Here is a 25,427-nt window from a genome sequence, read left to right as displayed (position 1 = left end):
TTTAACCTTAGCTTTACACTGCTTTACCCATTCACACACACACTCTCACACACTGAAAGCAGCAGAGCTGCCATTCGAGGCGCTAGCCTGCCATCAGGAACAACTTGGTTTTCAGTGTCTTGCCCATGGACACTTCGGCATGTGGAGTCATCTGGGACGGGGATCAAACCGCCAACCCTACGATTAGTGGACAACCCGCTCTACCTGAGCCACAGCTGCCCTCATTTTTTGATGTCCCAATGTATAGCTCTGTGTTTTGTCCCAATTTACTTTATTTACGATAAAGAGTTTCTGGGAATCATAAATCTCAAGGAGTAAATGCAGCAAAGAGTATCTGTCTTCATATTTGTTCATGTATTCATTGAATTTCATCTATGAGAGCAGGCTTAGTATTGTGGTGCAACATCTTCTTAGACAAAAATAAAACTTCTTAGAGTCAAGGGGTTTAAGATGTAAAAAATAAGACTTTATTAAAGAATCACAAAAGCCAAGATGTCTGCAGATCATCTGACAAATACAATCAAGACTCGTGCTTTTATATAATACTAAAACAATGATTTCATTAGGCAAGGTTTCCCCATTTGTTTCTGTTAATCACACTTCTGATGTTTTGGTTCAGCCAGCTTATTTTTTAAAAAGTTTTTTTTTTATTTACTGATTAACATAATAGTTTTCAACAATACATCTTAAGAAATCACAAACATCAGATTGGTAAAATGATACAGGCTTAAAAATACAGAGTACAGACTCAATGTCTCTTAACAGGTACAGAGGGTGAGTTTTCACTGGGAAATAACAGAGCAAGCCTAGAGGAAATGGATAAACTTTCTAAAAGAGGAATGTGTGCTCAGTGATTTCATAAGTTAGTCACATCAGCTTGTCCTACTTTGATTGTAGTTTCTTTGATTAATGAACTGATTACTCTCTTATATCTTATTCTTTGTTCATACATGATTGGATCTCACTTTGATTTCTTAACATATTTTTAGCATTTGCTTAAAAATACACCATAGTATTCAAACAGAAGATGGCCAGACTATCAGCAGTACAAACAGATACGTTCCTTGTATCACCACTGCTCTTCCATCTGCATTGATTGTGGAATGGGCTGGGTCTGTTCTTCCAAAGATTCAGAGCGTTTGCTTTTCAACTGTCATTTCAGAAGGATGTTGTTCAGACAAATGGAAAGGTCAGTAAGCAAGTCTAGGTTAGAAGATACGCCATGACAAGCAAATTCTGTGACTAGATCTGCACAAAGTCCTTTCTTATAAGCTACTAGGAGGAGTGCTGCTTAGGCAATAGAATCAAAACCATAAACTGATTACCAACCAAACAACAAAGCTAAAAGCAGCAAAACAATTTCAGAAAAACAGAAAACCAAAGCACACAAAAGAGCAGAACATGAGGTCACAAAGGCATCATAAAGAAGTCTGAGATACACAAACAAGACTTAGCAGTGAGAACTCAAGGAGTCTATATACATTGAGTGTAGTGAGAAACAGTTTAACCTAATTAGAAAGGCAGTGAGTTGGAGCAAGTGTAGTTTGTAGTGAGGATTAATGGATTTGGAGTTCGTAGAAAATGGGGTGCTCGTGAAAGCAATTTAACTGCATGCATTTTTTAAAAAGTATACTGCTGGGTTAGCAGAATAAGCTCTTCAAATGGTACATGTTTAAAAGATTCACTTTGGAGACCATAAAATCATGTTTCAGTCAAAAGACACGTGTAATGTAGTAATATACACAAATTTAACATTAACCTGCACCTGATTCTACCGTTCATTTTAGATGGCAGATGGAAATCTCAGCTTTTTTCACCCTACAGGAGTCACTGTTTAAAAATAGTTTAAAAAAAAAACTGAATTTGTAAGACCTTTTGGTTGTTGAGTTAGCCACTCTGCATCAGTGGGTCAGAATGAAAGAACAGTAGCTGCTGCAAGGATCAAAATAAGAAGAAGTGTAATTCACTTTTCTGCACAAAATGGTTCATATTTCTCCTGAACAGAATAATTTTATACTCTCATTCTCAATATGTTCAGCTAGAATATAAAGATAAGAGCTCTGATATCTACCTTCAAAGGGAAGTAAGAAAAAGTAAAAGAGAAAGAAAAAGATCTCCTTACATAAGCTTAGTGCAGACATTTACATTTACATTTATTCATTTAGCAGACGCTTTTATCCAAAGCAACTTACCAATGAGGAAAGACATTTGTAGACATCACCAGACATAAATATGAACCTGATATTTTTCTGGTGATCTTTTAGCAAATCAATGAAGTAATATTTGCACTGGGGCTGTCTTTTAGTCATGTAGTTGGGAGAGAAATAAATGTCTATCATACTGACCCTGACATTTGTATTTTTAATTGCTGGCCATGTATATTTCTAAAGCACACTCACATTATACTGCATTTCATAATACAGTCATTATACATTATAATTCCTGACCTGCAAAATGAGAATGTTGGTGTTTTTTTAATTGCATTGCCAACCGATCACCTGAAAATCACTCGTTGCTGCTGAGGATGACCCCACATGGAGAATCTAAAGATCACTATGAGATTACTGTGGATGGTACCACATAGAAACCATAAAGATGACTGTGGATGTTCTTCCTTGGATAACCTCAGGACTGCAATTGCTAAGAACAGTTTTCACTTAGACTTAAAGTTAAAACTAATGAATTCAGAAATTACTCTGATGCTCATTCTCAAGTTCCTGTTAAAACAATTATACCTTTTGACTCTTTAAATTAGGGATAAATGTATAAATGTATAAATTTCACAATTTAAATTTATATCTGGATTTCTGTAAAGCTGCTTTATGACAATGTCCATTGTTAAAAGTGCTATACAAATAAAGCGACAGCTAAAATCAACACCTTTGTTCTAAAAAGCTTACATTTCCCAATATAACCTTGTGGAATTTAACTATGGAAATGCAAATTAGATCTTTTATTTACATAAATAATGGTCCTGAATAATTTTTCACAAGAAAGGTAACAATCAGTGCTTCTGTCACGATTTCCCCTCACGCTAAGCGCTGAAGCACGCAGCACGCTCCGAAGCGCAAGCACACACTTCCGGGATTCAGTGTCATTGACTTTGTTTTCTTTTGACACGTGTGTTTTATTATAGTTTATTTCCTGTCTCCGACCCTGTATTGTCCTTGGTTGTTTCCTGTATGTGTCATCATTAGTCGCAGCTGTTTTGTGTTTACCCTTGATTACGTTTGCCATTTAAACCCCTGGTGTCTTTGTACTTTGCGAAGTATTGCATGAGTTTTCCGTGTACCAAGCTTTTGTTCATCATGTTTTGTTCATAATTTTGATCCTGTTCTCATCCTCTTTCTCGATTCCTGTTTATCCTTGTGTATGTCCGTTTGCCGATCGCCTGACCTATTGCCTTTTTTGACCACGCTATTGTCTCACGTTTTGGATTTGTCTGCCTGTCTCTACTCTAATAAAGCTCTTATCTGCATTTGCATCCGTCCTAACCCTCATGCTAAATGTGACAGCTTCTACCAGAAAAAATGATGCTGGAGAATGTGTTTCCTTCAGTGCAACTTAAGCAGGAAGTTATATAAAGTTTCTAATTAGTGTTCGAAATAATGTTTCTTTTACAATGTTCAGTTAACCTTTACTGTTATCATCTGCTTCCAAATTAGAGCCATATCACATTATAAAGGCACATATCTAGTGCAGTCAATGGTTGTCTGTCACTTGCCATTGTGCCAAATATTATATTGGCATTTCACAAATGAGTCTGGTGCCATTTGATTAGATGTGAAATGAGTGCTGGATGCCCTTGGCTGCTTGAATAGTGTTGCCATTGACTGACAGCAGCATGAGTGCACTAGAATAGAAATATTTTGCTTGGTGAAAAAGGTAAGTGTTTGCTGTGAGCTTTACTGCCTTATCTCTTTCTATCTGTGTGTTTGTGTCCATGCATGCATGAGAGAGAGAAAGAGAGATTGTATGTGTGTGTGTGTTTGTGTGTGTGCACTTCAGACCCTAGCTATTAACATGAAACAGTGAAATGAGTTCTGACATAAACTATTAACTTCTTGCCACATAGCTGCTGTCACACTCTTAATAATTATGTCACGTGTCACATGATATGACGTGTTAGATACATTTCAGAAACATGGCTGTATGTTCTTCTGCCAATAAATTGATATGAAATCTGTCTGAGGTACTGAACTGTTACAGTCATTTTACATAGTATGATGTTGCATAATGAAAGACAGCACAGACGTGACTCTATATATAGAAACTGAAAAAAAAACATTGGCTGTCTGGTGTCTGATGTGTCAGATTTGCTGAGTCTGGGCAGACGTTGAGTAAATAATGTGGTTGCACTGGATTTTCCTAGCATGGCCTTTCTTAAAATAAATTACAATTATCTCAGCTTGTGGTTTATTAGACACTTAGGACTAAATGGTATTAAGTGATTTTATACACAAAAACAGACATAAATGTATCCAGATTTAATAAAAGTTTGTCCCAGAGGAACTAGATTCCCTTGATTCAACAGCTAATCATCATATGGAAATCTTGAAAATATAAACTGTGTGCATGTTGTAAAAATTTTCTTAACAAAACAATATGCAATTGCACAAGAAAGAGAAACTGCATGCAGATCCCTTTACCTAAATCAACACTGTCCTCACAGTTTATGTAATTTCCAACATCATAACGGAATCGTTTTCAGAAAAAAACGCACCACTTGGTCAAAATGAATATCCAGTGTGCAGCTCAGCTCTTCATCATTATTAACACAATCATCTATCATTATCTTAGCAGTTGTACTGTGCTTTGCAAAATTCAGAGAGCATACTTTGAATAAGCTAAAGGAGTGTGTTGGCAAAAGAGTGTCAGACCATTTTACTCAGAATCCCCTTCTGTAGTTTGATCAAAAACAGATGCAGAAGGCACCTGCACAGAAGTGTTGATAAAAATGCACACCAACCATACCACTCATTTTCCTGCCAACTGGCCATCAGCAACATGATGAACATCTTCATTTTATCTCCAACAGAGTGGTAAAGTCCAACTGTATACATTTAGTCTGCATGTACACAGCATATACACTGACATTAGCTTTATAGATGCACTTGCATTTAGAGATTGTAAATATTGGAAAAACATTGCTTCTTTGCCATTAATACTGTTTACTGATTCTACAGCTAACATGACCAAAAAATGTAGGATTTTTTTTTTTCTGGGGGAATTCATTGAAGCACTTTGTTGGGCTATATGATGTCTGGGGAAGTTCTTTCTCCTCACTAACAATGTGCTTATTTTCCTGATGTAGATTTCACAGTTATTAGCTTAACTCTGACCTTTCTGAGTTACACTGAATGACATTTCTGATAATGGTGAAAGACAGTCTCACACTTACCTGGCATGTGAACAGACTTCAGTTTGTGGTGGGCAATTAGTTTTTAATGCACTCATCAATGACAACATATGCATTTCATAAATAAGCAAAAAAATGATTTGTTTCCTTCTCTACTTATTGTTGAGAAAAATGTCACTCCTTTCCAATATGGAGTTGCGCGCACCTTTGATCCTTAGTTCAGGCGGTCACCTTCACTAAGATGTTTGAGCCCTAAATTTAGTAAGTGAAACTATTCCTTGGTCTATTCCTTGATTTGAGTTGGTTGATTTGTTGGCCGAATGAAACCAGACAGTTATTGAAGTGCACAGAACAACTCAATGATGGCTGAGTAGACCTGTATCAGCAGCTCAAGTGGCAGGTGGAACTTAGCAGGACAGAAAGGTCTGCAGCGAGAGAGTCATTTGTATACACCAGTGTTGATTGTGCAGGTGTTGGATGGTGTGAATTACCCATCCTCTTCTGCTGCTATCTGTCTGTCTGTCTGTCAGGATGCTGATTATCCACTGACAGGTGGAGGTGAGCACAGAGAGATGGATCAGTTTAGTGTAGATGATATCTGACATGATGGTGTTAAACGCTGAGCTGAAGTTCAATATAAGATCCTTGTATAAGTCTCTGTATGGTCGAGGTGGAAGAATAATGAATGGTAATGAGTAATTAAGTAATTAATTTGGAGGGGAGGCAATGATCTTCACAGTTTATTTTTTTAGTTTTTTTGAGGTTTTTCACCACTCTCCACTTCTTGTGCCTACTTATTTAATATTTATGATTTAAATTTGTATGCAACCTCAGGAGAGGGGAAATGTATTAACAGTAGGGATGTAACCAAGTATAAATTCATAATTTGGATTGAATAGATCTTCTAAATTGACACATGAACTTTTTTAGAAAGCTTGTCTAGAGACTAGAGGTGTGTATCAGGACTGGAATCTTGCAGGATGCAAAGGTTTTTACCTTTTACTGTATGTGGGTGCAGTAAGTAGGACAAGCAAAGTCAGACATGGTTCTGCATGATGTTTTTACAGCATTCGTTCATTCATCCTTAGTAACTGATTTGGGTTGAAGTGGTTCAAATTAGGCTACTAGATGGTGTATATTTTGGGAAATAGAAACAACTAAATTCATTAGAAAATATCATGGGCATGTACAAACAAAAACAGCTAGAGCTGGATTTAGGAGGTGCTGGGCTACCCCAAATTTTCCTATACTCCCTAATGTTTGCATCAGGACTTTTCAAATATTTTTCCCCATTAACAAGTAGATTAATTAAATCACATGCCAAATAAGGCCTGCTGCCTCATTTTATTTGGCCTGTGTGAAAAACAATGCTGAAACAGACCACAGTATTTACTCCCCAACATTTTCACACTATACACATTTACTGTAGCGACTGTCACTGTACAGTGCACAAGAACCCATATCTCACAGTGCTGAACCACTATTACAATCACTGCCCGTCTCCTGCGTCTCCTGGGAAACACGCTGGGTGTGGGCAGTGAGGTAAACAGAAATTACTTTTGCTTTGATGCAGACATATATAAAATAAAATTATGATTATTTTCATGATCTTCTTGTTACATTATATTAATAAAATACAATACAATAAATACAATACAATAAAATAAAATACAATTTGGAACACTGTCCCTCTGTCCATGTGGATGGCTGTGCAGAAATGAAAGTAAAATAAAAAAAAAACATATGGCAAGGAGCCTGCAGTTCCACTTTGTGACTCAAATATTATATTTCATTGTTAAGCATGATTGTAGAAGTTTAAAAAGTCCGAAGGGCCCCCAGTCAATAAGTCCAGCCCTGATCACTGCACATACAGGATTAATAAAACAGTCCCACATCCATACTTAATTGAGACTAGTTATGAACTGGAGTGATGTAGATGAGGGAAATGTTCTGTTTTTAGTTATGCCTGCTTTGTGTTTAAGTCCAAATACAGATACAGATCCATTTTGTGTATTTTGTGCTACACTCCTAAATTGCTATTAAACACCAGTGTCATATTTTTCAGTTGACCCCTTCACCCCTGTTTGTACTGAATACACACTTTTCTATTAGTGCTATCATATTTAAGAAAATGAATGCATCCAATTTTACTCCTCAGTTCAATTCAATTCAGTTTTATTTGTTCAGCGCTTTTAACTATAGACATAAGCAAAGCAGCTTTACAGAAATATATAAATTCAGGATATAGATTTTAAATGTATGAATTTATCTCTAATGAGCAGCCAGAGGTGACGGTGGTGAGGAAAAACTCCCTGAGACGATATGAGGAAGAAACCTTGAGAGGAACCAGACACAAAAGGGAACCCGTCCTCATCTGGGTGACACCGGATAGTGTGATTATAAATAAATACACCCCTTCTATAAATGTGATAATACTAGATGCTAAAATAGTGCAGTTGTTTAACCAAGAAATTTCAGCATGCAAACATCCCAGTTCACTACAACATTCTACATTCATGTCTGTGAGCCCTCTAGATGTGTGACAGGGTTGAATGTTATGGGGTTGATATTTTGTCTAAAAATGGCTAAGCAAGCATCACTGTACAACACTGTGCTATTCACATCAGACATTTTTGTACTTAGCTCTATGCCTAAAACTTGCCTGCAAAAAATGACTGAGGTTTTAACACTGCTTGATCTGAACGTAAAAATAAAGATATATATTCAGAGAGGAGGGAAAAGAAGCTTGTCTCGTTTTGATTAATGCAGTCCAACAGGGAAAAATGTCATCGTGTTCTGGGGTTGAATGCAACTGAGGGACGACGATTAAACATGCTGAAATATCTCAAATATCCTTTTAGGGGGGAAAAACCTACATATTATAGGAAAGAGATCAATATTCAGTTCAATAAAAATAAAAAGTTTTATGTTTTTTAATGTACATGAGACATGGGTGAGATTTCCATGAAACACAAACTTTTAATAAGAAATTTATATTGTATTTTTACATTTTCTTTTGCATGCCAAAGCAAATACATGTCATTTTATTGATGAATTTGGGTCAGTTATATTGTAGTGATTTTCCTTATTAATAATATTAATACTTGTCTTGGGGACATAAAGGGCACGGAATCCTGAGAATGGTCCTTGTATTTTTGCCGATCCACAGCCTTTAGATTAAGGAACTAATAAAAGCCATGGTTATTGTAACTGATGGGGCTGTTTTGATCAGAACGTGACCAGAAGAGACATGTAACAGACACTGAAATATACTGTGTGGAGTAAGAAATAGTCCAAGACAGAGAAATCAGATACACATGTAGGTCTTCCTCTCTTCCCTTTAATCCAGTCTCATTGTACATTCACATTATGCTGCAACTAATTGTGTTACATGATCCTTTGAACGCATCCACCCACACATTGTCTTCAGACCAGCAATTATCTATAATTGTGTTCCCTCTCCAGCCAAACGTATTATTGGACGCACTTTGATTTCTTATTTAAATAATAAATATCATGCATATACTAATGCTCATAGCCATTTTCATTACAAATAGGAATAAATTAATATCAAAGCATTTCACTGAACAAATCACTCCTCAGCTGAGACTTTTTAAATCTCTTGCACAAAGGCGTAACATTTAGCAGGTATCTACTCTCAGTCATCTCGTTAAAGAGCTCAACAATCTCATTTCAAATGCTCTGGCAAATCTTTCGGTAACCCACTTGCACATGAAAAACTCACCAACTGCTTCGACTTTCTTTTTAAATCATACAATAGTATATTCAGCAAAGCCATCGTCTTTCAAAATGTGTTTGATCGAATTCCTTCCTTCAGAGTGTGGATGATTATCATTGAGATGAATATGAAAAGGCATTCAAAGTGCCTCAGCTCTCACCTTGCAGCTGACTTTTTCTGTGAAACATAATCAAACTGCCTGACTCATCAGAGACACCATCTATCATTGCAGCATGACAACAATCTCTTAGATCTCTTCTTCTTAGTAATGTAATCTGTTGAAATTATTCATTTTTAGGAAGAGCAAGAGAAAATGCAGTTAAAGCCATCATACAGATAGAGGATTGGAGCAGTATGAAAAATTCATGGTTCATAAAACAGTTTTGACTACAGCCAAATTTCACATTTATTTTTAGTATGTCACAGTACATATGCTTATTATGATAATTTTTTATGTCTGTATTATTACCATTTGTGTGTTCTGAGCTGGAAAGTGCACACACTATATTAACTCATTAAATTTACATTTATGGCATTTGGCAGAAACCCTTATTATTCATTGTAGATGGTGCAATCGATGATTTTTAGAAAGAAACGATAGAAGTGATACCAGCTGGTAGTCACTGGTGTCTGAGGAATCAAGAGTAGGTTTCTTCAGGATGGGAATAACCCTTGCTTTCTTCAATGCAGTTGGTACATGGCTAGATGTTATGGAGCCATTAATGATTGTAGTGATGAAGAGGAGGAGGTCTTGTGAGATGGTCTGGAGCATTGTGGAAGGGATTGGATCCAACAGGCAACTAGTGGGATTGCAGGACAAGATGACTTGCAAGATCTCTTCTGTTGCTAGATTACTAAAATGTGCCAGTGAAAAAGAAGGGGATTCCTGAGTGTGTATAGTGTAGGAGTTGGGGTAGAAGTGAAAGTCAGGAATTTTCACCCTTCCTTTCATAAAAAGTAGCAAACACGTCAGCAGTCATGGAGGACAGAGCAGAAGGAGTGGGCGGGTTAAATAGTGAAGAAAAGATATTGTGGTGCTTGTGAGGCTCTTGTGCAGAAGTTTCCAGCTTTTCCTTGCAGAAGGCAGTCTTAGCAGAAGTCACCTCAGATGAGAGTTTATACACGAGAGCACAGTATGAGACAAGATCTGTGTCAAGTTGTGATTTCTTCCACTTCCTTTCTGCTGTTCTTAATTTTCTTCGGTTGCTGTGTAACACATCAGATAGCCAAGGAACAGGGCAAGAAATCTTCCTGGGTTTAGAACATAGAGGGCAGAGGAGGTCTATGGTTGAGGAAAGCGAGGAGAGGAAAGTGTCGGTGGCTAACTCCAATAGTTCGGAGGGAAAGGAGCCAGGGTCTGGAAGGGAAGATATGGTGCAAGAAACTACAGTGGAAGGGGAGATAGAGTGGAGATTTTGGCAAGTGGGAGAGAAATATTGATAGCTGACTTTAGGCAAGATAGGGAGGGTGATGGTGAAGGATACCAAGTGACGGTTGGAGATGTGGAGTGGGGAAGCATTGATGTCTGTAGATGGAGAGGGGTGACTGGAGACCAAGTCCAGGACCTTTCCTCCCTTGTGTGTGGGAGGGCAGCTGTTGAAACTCAGGGAGAAGGAATGTAGAAAAGGGAGAAGGCAAGAGGACTGGAGCTTGTCTGAGGGGAGGTTGAAGTCTCAGAGGGCAATAAGAGGGGTGCTGCCAGTATGGAAAAGACTGAGGAGTGTGTCCATTTCTTCAAGAAAGTCTCCTAGGGGAACAAGATGGTGGTAGGTGACAATGATAAGAAGGCTGATCGGAGAGGTAACTGTAACTGCATGGAGTTCAACGGATTGAGACATGAGAGGGGTTTGAAGCACCATTTTCTCACTATGAGCACATAGCTCAACTCTGTGAGTTGTGTTATGTGTGCCTAGTGAGGAGTTTATGCTGAAATTGAGCACATCAGTATTCATGTAACTACATAACTGCAGACTTAAGTACTACACGGTTGTTCAGGACTTGCGAGGATGTTTGTCTCAAACACAGGCATGTCTCGGGTAAGTACATTAAGTCCTGTGCTGCTATCTGACAGTTTGGTGTTACCGCAACATGTTACACTGACATTTTTTTTTTTTGGGCGCAAATACACTCAAAATACTATTGTACATCATTCAAGGCCAATATTTAATACATAAATATGATACATGTTATTAATTAATTAATTATATCATCCATTTAAAGTTTACAAAAAGTTTTATTCTGCAGGGAGGAGATCAGAGGAGATGCAGATTAATCAGAGTCACTGCTAATCTCACAGAATGAATTTTCATGGATAAATTTAAAGTAAAGTAAATTTAAGCTGTAAATTAAGAATTCTGATTATGTTTTGACCTGGCAAACTCATATCCATCCGGGAGATTCCTGAGCTAACACGCAGTACAAAATGTGATGAATACAGACCATGTTCCAGATGATGGCTCCTCTGCCAGTCCCAGAAACATCCCAGCTGGTCTATCCCCTAGCCATCTACCTATATTTCAGTAGCAGCCATCTGCCAACCACAACTTTTGCCCCCCTTATATAACAGTGACCCAGTTTGAGACCTGTATCTTTCTGTTTATTCTCAAGCTGCTCTGACACCAAGTCAGCCATGTATGAGGTGAATGGAAAGTGTAATTGATTGTTGAAACAGAATGATGTTACAGTGCTGTGGATGTTCACAGAGGGAATATATCAATGTTATTTGCTGGTTCAAAAGAAATTTTGATAAATGCAGCGTAGTGAAGAAGTTCTGCACACTGAATAAAAAAACGCATTACTAGTTGGCTGTCATAGTTACATGAAAACACAATCTCAGATTTTCTCTGTACAAAGTCAAGTAGGTGTACTGGTTGGGAATAGTTCCTTGTCTTTCTTGCTTTAATAATAAAACAGTGCTATAGCTGACTGCACATCTAAATTGAGATATCAGGTTGTTGTGTCATTATGGCCAGTGTATAGTAATTTTATGATAATTTAGCAAAGAGCGCATTTACTAGAATAGGAGAACTTTTGGATGCGAGTGCAATCTTTTTAGAATCTTGATTAAATTAAACAAGCAAGACAAGGATGTAGGGATCAGAATATGGAAATTAAATTTATTATAATATTGTTATGGGTCAATTATAGACATGATATAATATGTAAATGCAAACATTGTATGTCCTGGCATCTAATTGGCTACACTGCATTTAGAATATAGAAAAAGCCAAAAAGATAACAAAATGCAACCCAAGAGTGAGTCAACAGAATTATGCCTAATGTCTTATCTGCACTCAGACGTAAATACAGAAAAAAAATTTCAAAGTTGCTTATCTTTAATTTGTACTTTTCTCAAACGTCTCAAATACGCTTCGCACTGAGAACTGTGTGACCTCTTCGCTGAGTTCACTGTAGGTCCAAGCGGCGTGATGTGAGAGAAGAGTGTGGATGTTTTGCAGATGGACTGCTCTTTGTTAGGAGCTCACAGGAGCCCATCATCCAAACATGGCAGTATTCTGGTGGACATTAGAGGAGACAAGGTCACCTTATGCATCTTTAAAACAGCTGTACTGCTTGGGGAAAGACTTTAAATTGAAATACCTGCCCTGGGAAAATCTTGGCACATCTTGGAAGCGTCTGTGTTCTAGGGCAACAGGAATATGAAATTAAAAGTGATCCACAGAATATATGTATCTGTCCACTTGAACTACATACATTACCATAGCATATAAAAATAGAGTGTCTCTTAGAATGAACCTGATGTACCTGCTGTCCTTTTGAATGGCAGGCTCTCCTGCCATCAGTGGCTCTGTCCAAGATGGAACAAACTATTTAAGGCAGAGCAACAACTTTGTTGGGATCTGAGATGAACAAGGCCTTGAACCCCAAAAAAGCAATGGGCTTGGAGCTGAATATAGTCTGTATCTCTGCAACACTGTCATCCACTGCCTAATAAAACTAAACATTATTGTCGTATTATTCTGACCTAGTGTACGTGTCCACTTCTCACTGTACAGCTGTGTGCATTTTAGGGGAAGACTGTTAATTTGCCCTAACCAATCCATGAAATTGTTTTTTTACCACGATAGCACATATGCTACAATGGTAAATATTACTAACGTATGTTACCCATGTTATCAGCATGTAAAAGTATGCTTAGTAATTTAATAATAATTTTTAAAAAAATAATAATAATAATCCATAAATTTTCTGTATTGCTTATCTTACACAGGGTCGCGGGGAGCCTGGAGCCTATCCCAGGGGACTCGGGGCATGACATGGGGGACACCCTGGATGGGGTGCCAACCCATCGCAGAATAATAATAATAATAATAATAATAATAATAATAATTCAATATAGTGTTTCGTATTAGGTATTTGTTATTATCCCATGTCTTTCTCTCCCACATACTGGGCCATGGTGTTTGCATTCTGTAGACATCCCACTTAAAGAGCCATGGTGCTGCATTTTCTCGGTCTTCTGTGATCCTCTGTGGTTTTGGTTCTACTAGCTGATTTGGTCTGAAATGTCTGCTACAGACCTTCATATGGGTGGAAATTGTGAATTGGTCGTGACATAAGTTTGGTAATCATCTCCTGAGATCATTCAGAGCTGAAAAACTGTGGAAGCTTAAACACAGCCATGCTCATGAAATTTCTTAATTCGTCTTTGAAAATATTTGGTCTTGAATAACTTACAGTGGACACTGATTTCTGACCGCATTACGAAGGATTAACCAGTACTCACAAAATCTACAACTGCAATATTTCAAAATGAAAATGCATCATAGCCCTGAGTGCAAGTAGTGCATTAGATGTCATCACTTACGCCAGTCCACACAAATCTGATCCACACTAATTGGATGTCTCAGTACACGTGGATTGAAAAAGCAGTTCAAATGCAAGTTATTAATTTTTATTTTCTACTTCACACAAAAATATGAAGTAGAATTATGAATTATGAATCATAACTAGTTTACTTGCAATTCATATCACTAGGCCTACATTATTATTATTATGCCTTTTTATCTTTTGATTACCGTATGTTCTCTTAACAGTACTAGTATATTATTATTATTCATAGAAAAAAGTAAAGTGTTCATATCAAGCATGAATTTATCATGGAAATGTATCAAATGAGAAGATGACCACTTCAAAACATGTCTTATTTCTGCCTAATTCCTTTCTTTTGTTTTCTGGATCCAGATTAAGTCTTGGAATTATACTTTTGCTGTGATTCTGCAGTGATAAGTCATTTCCTTTTTAGTTTTTAAACCATGGGTTTAAAAAAATATCTCACTAAAAATTTTGATGATAACATTTTTGATTTTATAACATTCTTGGACTGCAGTAATTTCTGAGTGAATCTCTCTCTCTCTCTCTCTCTCTGTATGTGACACACCATTGTATGATGTATTACAAAGTCCTTCAGCAAGGGTACAGATGACAAGACATTATTTCTGACGTGTGTGTGTGTGTGTGTGTGTGTGCTTCTGTCTGTGAAAATAATGGAATAACTGGTCAGTTGGTCTCTGGGTCTGTAATCCTATTATTATTCCTGAGTATGACCAAGTCTCTAAGGGGAAACTGAAACGGCTGTTTAACGAAAGCAGAAGGAAGACTGTGTTTTTATACACTGGATATTTTTAGAGCTAGTGCTAAGCTCCAGTGCTGATATTGTGCTCAGAGTAAAATCAGGACCATGGTTATATAAGCACATTACGGTTGTTCACCATCCATTTCCACAACAGCAAGCACAGCCGCGGGCTTGTCATTAACCTTCACTATGTCATTTTTCCAAACTTTATCCACTGCCTAGAAAATCTTACACCACATACCTTACAGACTTTATCCACCCAGAGGTACTGCACACTCATATTTTTACAAATGTTCTGATTCTATGCGACCAATAAAGACCTCAAGAAAGGTCATTAGATGGTTTAACCGGTGGAGTCATAAAGAGCAGTAACCATCACAGAGCTCATGAATGTTATCATTCAGCTCATAACCATTCAACTAATAACCAGCAATGATAAATAGTAGGAATTATTTTCATCTTAATGCTGCACTGAAATTGTACTTCTGCATTCTAAACTTTTAAGTATTTTTTTCATGTTTGCCTATAAAAAATTTTTGAGACGAAACAATTTCTGTTTCTTTTGTGTCATGAATAATTTTGCAGGATGTGGCCTGTCTGGATAAGGGTTTCTGCTAAATGCTGTAAATGTAAATGTAGATCCATAAATCAATCAGCAAAATGGCATCTTTCCCTACATTAGAGAATTGAGAGTATTACGTACTACATTAACATATGGAAGAGAATTCATTATTTAAATAAAGCAGATCAAACACAATGCTCATCAATTTGTAGTGACAGTCATATTCAGTTGCATAAGCACCACTGTAAACGTTTTGGTACTAGTCTTATGTGGATAAGCCTGAAACCTCTTATAGATCATGTGTCCAAACATTAGTGCATTATTTAAGCACTTACATATTACTGTATCTATTTTGTAATTTGTCTGATGGAATGAGTGCAGTATATATTTTATATTTTATATACATTCAGACATTACAAAACTTCCAAAATATAGGTTTCAGTTTTAGACCCAGAGCCAGACTTCAAATAAAAAAGAATCAGCAAACAAGTATATTGATAAACCAATATTGACTTTTATTTTGCAATTAGAAAGGGAACACTGTTTTATTTTTTATAATCTGTAAAGAAGGTAGTGTAAGAAATAAGCATTTAAGAAACTTAAATGCCTTTAACATAGCAGCACAAATTCAAACCATGACAGTGTTTTTTACTGCATTTACAAACGACATGAAAAACAACACACTGGGATTTTTTGTATCACATTTAAGGATCAAGATGATAAAAAAGCACTTGTGTTTACATCTGCTGTTAAATTGTGTACATTTTCAAACCCAATTACTTGACATTTAAAATTTGCTGTGGCACTTGCTAGCTAGTTTTTATGGAATAGCTCATGATGGTATGAAACTGAACTTTGAAACTGAACTGGAGAGAGAAATAATAATAAGAAGCAGTAGATAAGAAATCATCTCACATAATTCTGTGCTGGTGCCAGTGAGATGAGGTGTACTTCTATGTGCTATCACTAAAATAGGAAACTGAAATAAATGAGACTCTAGGGTTTGGCAAGAAAAGAAAGAAAACTTTCCTTCTGTAATGTATTCACACGTAACTAATGTATTTTAAAAATGGTCCTCAGAGTCTTGATTAACTTACATCAGCATCGAGCTGGAAGGGCAGCTGGGACTCGTTTAAATGCCATGCTGGTTAATTTGAAATGCTAATCTGGCTGTTTAAAAGAAGGAATCTGATCTTAGTGAACTAATTGTTCCATTGCCATTACAATTCTCTCTTAACACAAGTGATACAAAAGCATGGAGAGGTTTTTTGCAATTTACTCGATTCACTTAAAATTTATTTATAAAATGCTTTTAGCAATGGACACGGTCACAAAGCAGCTTTACAGAAATACAGATATTAAATGAAAATTAACATTTTTAATGTATAAATTTATTAATTTACACAACATAATTAAAAAATAATAATTCCTGCATTTAAAGTAATGCAAAGCCGACACAGGGATGTTTCTTTCTTTTATTCCCAAAGACCGGAGTTTTGCAGTTTTGCAGGTGTTTCATTTATTTCAGATTATTTATGAGGGCATTCTGCGGATTTTATTTTATTTTTTAACTCTGCAACATCGTCATCAAACAAGCACTCACTCACTGTTAAATACAATACAGCCTGACCACCAGAAACAATACGGCAAATTATAAAATCCTTGACTGTACGGTTTTTACATCGTTTGATATTTTAATGCTTGTAAGGATATAAAACCATAATTTAACCACAGCCTCTTATACCCTTGTAATAGAAACTACAGTTAGACTAAATATATTTCATTTGTTCTGATGAAACAGACAGTTATGTGGAGAGCTGGCACAACTGTAACAATGTGAATTCTTTACATGCGTGTATAAGTACATCACTTCCCCGTGTCCTTCTGAAAAGCCAGCTCGATTCGTCCACTCGTGCTAGAGATATTTGTCAAAACATTTTGTGACAGGGTAATTAACACAGACAGGAGATTTTTTCAAATATTTTTTCCTTACCTTGGTCCTTTCCTGCTTCAGAGACTTTCAGAGTGTAAGAGCAGTGAAAGATGCACACACTGATTTACACAAACTGTAATTGATGCAGAGTGTATAAACATGTTATCGTTTTTTTAAATTATAAAATTATACTAATAACATAGTAACTATCTATACAATACCATAGTATACACTGTAATTTAAATTATCTCTGAATAATTAACTCTATCCAAAAATGTTAATTGTGCCAGCTTTCCTGTATCTGAAATGTCAAGTGCATTCTGGATCAATGCAGAATGTGTAACGTACAGTGTTCAAGTTTTTCAGGCATGTATTATATTTCATTGTAAGCGAGGTTACCAGTCTCACCGAAGATACTGAGAAAAACCAACCGAGATCCAGAACTGTCGGTGTGTATTTGTCCAGGGCGTGAACATACATCTGTACAGAACTCCTGCTCTGTCTCAACAAAAGCGTCACTATGTGTTATTGCAGTATCAATCTCAATCCCATCAAATAATTCAGGAACAAACTTTAAAAATTTAAAATTGTTGTCTTGCATTGTCTCCAACAAGATGAATATCATTGTTATTATCTGAAGAACCATTTCATTATTATGGCACTGGGGGTGGAAAGGAATAGTGCAAGAACAGAAACAATAAGTGTTTATTGCTGAAGTGAGTTTTACACCAGAGCGGCTGATTATTCAAATTCAAATTCAAAAAAATAATCTTTGTTTCCTTCACCTGATGTTACAGAAAGATGAGATGCTACAGCCCTAATTAAAAGATGTGAGCACCCATGCATTAAAGCACGAGTAAAATAACTAGCGGCATATGGAACTGCTGGCTAAGCCAACACTGATACACAGTAAAAACAGAGACACTACTGACAGAAACAGTACTGCTGACAGGAAATCACTACTTGTGAACATATTCATGTAAAAAAAAAAAACCTTCACCTACAAGATTTAGTTTATTTTCTATTTGTCCATGTTCCACCTGCAATAGTACTTCTGCCACAAATGAACAAGCAGACATCCATGAACACCTTTAAAATGCAAATTATGTTTATATACCAATGCATTTTCTTTATTCAAGTTATTTAAAGTAAAACTAACCTGTTAACCTTGTCCACACGTTGTCAGTATTTTGCAGATAGTTCTCCAGATAAAGTGCTTCCAAAAGAAACATTCTTTAAAAACTTGCAGCTTTTACTTAGTCCAGATGTTGTTTTACTCTGAAACCAGTGATCTTTATTAATAGCTGAGCTCTGTACTAACAGCACTCATAAACCTTAAGTTCAGCAAGGTATGGATTTGTGCTCCCCATTCTGTGTGATGGGGTTAATCTTTTCCAGGGAAATGTCAGCATCGCTGTCCAGGTTGTCTGACATATATGGGGAGAACGTCTCCAAGGTCTTAAACCCTGAATTCTCTTCCTTCTTCTGTACTTCGTCATCCTGGCCTAGTATGCTATGAGGGATTACACAATTGCTGTTGCTGTCACCTTTGGGTATGAGGCCCTTGGGCTGATAGTGTGAGACATGCTTGGATGCTCCGTTGTTGTTGATGCTCACAATCTCTACAGAGTTACTGCCAGGGCAGAGATGTTGGCAGCCTAGCAGGTTAGAGAACGCTTTGCGGAAGTCAGCATTGAACGCATAGATGATAGGGTTGAGTGAGGAGTTAGCCCAGCCAAACCAGACAAAGACATCAAAGGTGGTTGGGTTTATGCACGGGAAGTCCACACTTTCATTGGGCTCACAGAAAGGCACCATGCAGTTGAGGATGAAGAAGGGCAGCCAGCAGCACACAAACACCCCCATAATGACTGACAGTGTCTTGAGGACTTTGGTTTCACGCTTAAAGGAAATCTTAAAGGAGCTTTCAGACTCTATGCTGCTACTGTTGCCCCTGCTGCTGTGGCGGTTTTTGGCACTCTCTGCTGCTCGCTCCAGGGCAGATATCCTGCGGATTTGCTTCTGGGCAATGCGGTAGATGCGGGTGTAGGTGACAATCATGATGGCTACAGGAATGTAGAAACTGATGAGGGAGGAGGATATGGCATATGTTCGATTAAGACTAGAATCACAGTTGTCTGGTGGAACTTCAACGTAGGTGCTGTTCAGTTCAATATAACCTGCACTTTGTGCTTTGTGCCAGTTTAGCTGGACAGGGATGAAGGAGATTAGAACAGACAAAGTCCAAGCCACACTAATCATGATGAACGCCACCTTGGGTGTCATTTTTCGCTCATAACGAAATGGGCTGGAAATGGCCCAGTACCGGTCCACACTAATGACACATAGGTTCAGGATGGAAGCAGTGGAGCACATGATGTCAAATGCCACCCAGATATTGCAGAAAGCACCAAAAGGCCAGAATCCCACAATTTCAGTAGCTGCCTTCCATGGCATCACCAAAATGGCCACCAGTAGGTCTGAAATAGCCAGTGATATAACAAAGAAGTTAGTGACTTTGGAACGCAGATGGCGAAATTTTGTGACGGCAGCACATACCAGTGTGTTTCCCAGTAGAGTGGTCAAGATGAGGAGAGAAAGAAAGCAGCCGGTCAGAACACGCTTTGATGAATCACGCCGCACTAAACTGCTGTCAAGAACCGAGGAAAAATTTACATCCATGGCTTTTTCTCTGAGTAACAGCAGCAGTCACCCCATAATTCCACTCTTCCAAAGTGCGAGGGATGAATCAGAGAAGCAGCATAAAGCTTGGTGACTCAAAGATCAAGATCATCTCCTCCAAGCTCATAGTGCCAAACATTTTACAAAAATCCATCAGTCATTATTTTGACATTACCTTTGCAGAAGCCATGAAATGGTGTCCTATGTTCCAGTCTCCAAATCCAATTGACATTGTTAGATTGCTGAGAAAACAGTTACTTTAACAGGCTGCTGTTTTCTTCCCTGTTGCGCAATTTATTCCCTCCAGCATGTTTAAGTAAGCTTGTCCAAGCACAATCATTAGCCTTATACACGAGCTCATTGATGTGCTCTATTGATTGCGTTGCTCTGATTTGTCCCTGAGGCGGACTGCTCTGATTCTGTTCCATCCAGCACAGGCGTCGGTTGTCCACACACAATTCTCATCGTTATTCTAGGTTGGGAAAGGAGACAGGAATGATATCTTCCATGTGCCTTCTATTGGGTTCTGTGCATTCTATCAGGAGAGGGAATGTTTCTATGAGTAGACTGAATGAGATTACTCAGTTAATAATGCGCTCTGAAATCTGCTCTGTCTCTTCGTTTTGGAATCGCGTGCGCGTAACGGAAGAAAAATCCCCGACGGTATTTTTAATTAGATTTTAATAAGAGCAAGAATCCAAAGGTTGTTGTCTTGGGTAAACCTGTCCTCACCATCACTAAGAGCAGACAGATCTCTGTCCACGTCATCTGTAAATCCAGTCACGGTGACTTTACTGATGCTCCGGATTCCGGTGACCGGGATGGATTTTGTCGGTTCCTTCATTAGTAATTAGATTAATTAGAAGTGCAGCACTAAGTCAGTCCTCCCGTCCTCTTTCCTCAGCGCCTGGTGTGTTTCTGTCGATCTGAAGTGAACCGAACCGAACTGAACCGGGTGTTCTCGTGCGCGAGCCGTTGGAACATAAAACCGGTTTAGAAACGCGCCCATGTTGAAGGTTATTTTACCTTCAGTCGTTTTAAAGGTTATTACACGTGAACGCTATGATCTTCGGTTATTTCCACAGACGTTATAACGTGAGAAATATGACCTCTTTCCGCTATTTATTTATATTAGGTTATTTTATATCACACGTGCAGTTATGAGCGCGTGTGTTGTAGGCTGCAGTGTCACCGGTGAGACGCGATGATGCGCCATAGCTGCTTATTTACTACATATTGAATTGTTGGATGAGGCCATCTGCTGGAGCTCACATTAACACTTACTTTACTTTCATGAATGGTTTAAATCCAGGAGAAAAATCAGCCTTCACCACATCCACCCGTACAGCGTGTCATTTTATTGTAAAATCGACAAATTTATAAATTCACACAAACTTAGTGTGGACTGCACACGCGTAAGACAGAACTCACCGTGACCTCAGGATTAAGATAAAAAATTTAACCACATATACTTCATCACTGTGGTGTGAACTCCAGATAACCTCCGGGGATCCATGTCATTCATTACCAGTGCAGCCGTGTGAGAACTGTTCCATGGAAAGATGGAACTAGGGGAGACCGGGTCTGGTTGTAACACTTCAGTAGCACAATCCACTTTTCTTTGCAGAAGTCGATAGTTTTCACAGATATACAGTCCCCTTCAAAACTATTGGAACAAGGCCAATTCATTAGTTTGTGCTACACCAAAAACATTTGGGTTTGAGATCAAAAGATGAAGAAGAGACGAGAGTTTAGGATTTCAGCTTTTATTTCTTGATGTTTATATCTAGACGTGTTAAACAACATAAGACATAGATCAGACCACCCAACGTTTAGGCAAGTATAGGAACATAAGTAGGTTATATTCAATTAAGTAAATGAAAGTAAATAACACTTAATATTTGGTTGCATATCCCTTGTTTGCAATAACTGCATCAAGCCTGCAACTCACTGACACCAAAATGTTGGTTTCTTCTTTTGTGATGCTTTTCCAGGTGTTTACCGGAGCCTCTATCAGCTGTAGTTTGTTTCGGGGGCTTTCTTCCTTCACATGCACTTAATGTAGTCCTGTGTAGATCTTTGTAGTCTATGTTGTTTTATGTAGACCCATGGAACCTTATTTCTCCTCACTGAGTACTGCACCAGCTGTCGAAATGACAATAAAACCACTTGACTTGAGATAACGCTTCAAGGACTGCTATTACAGTGCGTCATACAGCACAATAGTAATGAGAGCATTTTATGGATATGTGACAGATGGTGTTGTTTGGCATACAGATAACAGTCAATTATCTGTATGTCAGTGAAAAATGAATAGGACCTGCAGAAGTGCTGTTTAAGTATTATGTATGATTTAGTTGTCATGTAGCTGATGCTTTTGATTTGAGCAATATACATTTGACCACAACAATGACATTTGGATTGAACTACCATGGCAATACTTTAATAAATAGTTCAAAATTGAGTGAAATTGGATTAGAAAAAAATGTGCAGGTATTAACTTTATAAGTTTCCATTATAAACATACCATGTTTTATGTTGAAATTTATTTTGCCATTTTTTCACCATTGCATAAATTAAATAGTCAAAATGTGCTTTTTACTATTTTGTCTTGCTTTTCAAAGAAAAAAATCAATTACAAAAATTACAATTTCAAAATATTTATTTAACACTGAACATTTTTTTTCATTCCAGCAGGCATAGGCTACCAACAAGGCACAATATAACTTTAAATAAATAAATGAGTAAAATAAAAATATTTTGATGTGGTCATCTTTGAGCCCCTTGAATAGCCGATGTTAGGCCTATAACTGACTGCTGAAAGAATGTAACACTCTGTAGCCTACAACAAAAAAGTGCATTAAAAAGTGCATTGACAAGAGTGCAAAAAAAATGGTTATATTCGGTTCTATACGGCTGATGATATTGGGGATATATACCGCTCGCGTCCCTGTACACCTCGCCGAGTATTATAGTAGATATAGTATAGTTAGATACGTTGTTAATGTTATGGTCCTTGATAGATTTAGTTAGTTTAAACTGAAACCTTATTATTCTTTCTAAATTTTGCTCTATCTCTAACTCACCGTTCATTTCTAAAATACTGGAAAGTACTTTCCTTGCTCAAAATAATCTCTTTGACCCCTTTCAATCTGGCTCCGTCCTCTTCATAGTACTGAAACATAAGGGTTGTAAATGACTTATTACTGTCTAGCAACTCTGGTTCTCTTTCTATTCTTCTTTTACTCAATCTTACTTCTGCTTTTGATACTGTCTGTCATGACTTACTTCTCTCCTGTCTCTCTGATATTGGTGTCACAGGTGCTGCTCTTTCCTGGCTTTACTTCTTATCTCACAGATAGACAGTTCTACATTTCTATGCAGGATTATAGGTTGCCTACTGTATCTTTAAAATTAGGTGTCCCTCAGGGATCGGTTCTTGGACCTCTACTATTTATTATATATACACTGTCTTTGGGTCAACTTATTCGCAGCCATGGTTTCAGTTACTGCTGTTATGCTGATGACATTTAACTCTATACAGCTTGTAGATCTGCTCCCGTTCTCCAGACTGGTCCACTATCAGCATGTGTCAATGAAATAAAAAAAATGGCTTAACTCCAATTTTTAAAAACTTAACATGGACAAAACTGAGATCATTATTATCGGAACACTAACGCTTACTAAAAACATCCTCTATGACCTTACTTGTGACATTGATAGCACGCTCTTTAAACCATCTAGTACTGTAAAATATTTAGGCATCATCTCTGATCCCTCCCTCACCTTTGAAGATCACATAAACTCCGTTTCTAAAATTGGTTTCTTTCACCTGCGTCACGTTCCTTGCCTCTGTCCCTTCATTAGCCATAAAGATGCTGAAACACTGGTTCATGTGTTTATATCCTCATGTCTTGACTATTGCAATGCTCTCCTCGTTGGTTTACCTGCTAATTCTACTGCTAGGTTGCAATATATTCAAAACTCTGCCGCTAGATTTCTTACACATACCAAGTGCTCAGTTCACATTACTCCAATCCTGTCTGAACTGGATTGGCTACCGGTTTCATTTCGCATTACATATAAAATAATCCACTTACATTTAAATCACTTCACGGTTTGTCACCTTTCTATCTTAGTGCACTGCTTCTCCCCTACAACCCGCCCTGCTCTCTCAGGTCCTCTGGGCTTGGACTTCTCTCTGTCCCTAGATTTCGTCTCTCTACCATGGATGGCAGGCCTTTCAGTGTTGTAGCACCTAAAATCTGGAATTCTCACCCTCCGACTCTTCTCAGCATCACATCCATCTCCGAGTTCAATTCCCAATTAAAAACGTATCTGTTTTCTCAGTGTTATCTGTCCTAATCTCTTACTATCAGTCTTTCTCAGTGACTGTACTGTGTATCTTCTCTGTTTGATTGCTCATTGCTTTTCACATTTTGTGTTTGTCCATGAATGTTCATTGTTTATGTATCATTGTATTACTAATGTAAAGTGTCCTTGAGCTCTGGTGCTATATAAATGAAACATTATTAATTAATCGTCAGTAAGCACTTCATCCAGGTCGTGATCGCTGTGGATCCAGAGCCGTTACCAGGAACACTGGGGGTGTGATGGGAATTTAAAAAATAAAATTCTATAATAAAATGCACACTTTTCCCCACATCTACTGATGGATATACTTTTACAGACTACAACAATTTACAGCTGTTGTGTGATGTGAGATGCTTTCACCCTCTGTAACACACTGCCCTCTGCTGAAAATTCAGGAACCACAAACCAAATCTTTCACACCTAATTTTTAGAAGACAAAACTTACACCACTTAGACCAGCGCTTTGAGAAGCTGCTTTTAAAGGCACTTTATAAAATAAAGGTTATTATTATTATTATTATCATTATTATTAAATAAGAAATTATTACAATTACATTATGCTGTCTAACTGATCAAAATGAAACCTCACCTCTTCCTAACTTCTCTCACAAACATTAGGGGAAAAATACAATCATGAATAGAGAATTTCCCTTTAATAGAAATTACTTCTTGTGCACATTTTATTTCTTTAAAACACACTGTGACATTATTGTAGTAATGGTCAGAACACAACAGTCTTAATCAATAGTCAGAATTGATCGAGCATCTATTCATCCAGCGTTGAAAAAAATCTAACACACTGCTTGACAAAGATCAGATGTGGAGCTTTCTGATCAGCCTTAGTGAGGACCTCCGTTCTGTCTCATGGACAATTTAATCCAACCTTCCACGTAGAGGACAATGCAGGAAAACATAATATATGATTAGAGAACTTCAGCATAACTTTATCAGCTCCATGGTATGTTTATTATAAAATTAGTTTAAACCCAGACTCACTGTTTCTGTCCCTGACTGCTGCAGCAGTGCTTTAATATTATACTGCAGCATTCTGAAGGTCATATACTGCTCTAGTGCCACATCTCCATCAGTAAACTTTGCCAAAACAAGTGTTTTCAAAAGTTCTTTTGCAATTACTTCTTTATAGCTGCAAAACGGTGGAAGAACAAAAAGCCTCAGGTTATA

General features: G+C 37.5%; 1 protein-coding gene across 1 annotated transcript; it reads right to left on the bottom strand.

The window, feature by feature from the left end:
• Positions 1 to 18,530: 18,530 nt before the first annotated feature.
• Positions 18,531 to 20,037, bottom strand: drd1b (dopamine receptor D1b). The gene has a single exon (XM_053648810.1). It carries the CDS (start codon positions 19,869 to 19,871, stop codon positions 18,531 to 18,533), a length of 1,341 nt encoding a protein of 446 aa, XP_053504785.1. The 5' UTR covers positions 19,872 to 20,037.
• Positions 20,038 to 25,427: the final 5,390 nt, after the last annotated feature.

This window comes from Ictalurus furcatus, chromosome 18 (genome assembly GCF_023375685.1).
Source record: "Ictalurus furcatus strain D&B chromosome 18, Billie_1.0, whole genome shotgun sequence".
NCBI classification, from domain to species: domain Eukaryota; kingdom Metazoa; phylum Chordata; class Actinopteri; order Siluriformes; family Ictaluridae; genus Ictalurus; species Ictalurus furcatus.
Note: the sequence above shows the minus strand (reverse complement) of the source record. Positions and strands in the feature narration are given on the sequence as shown.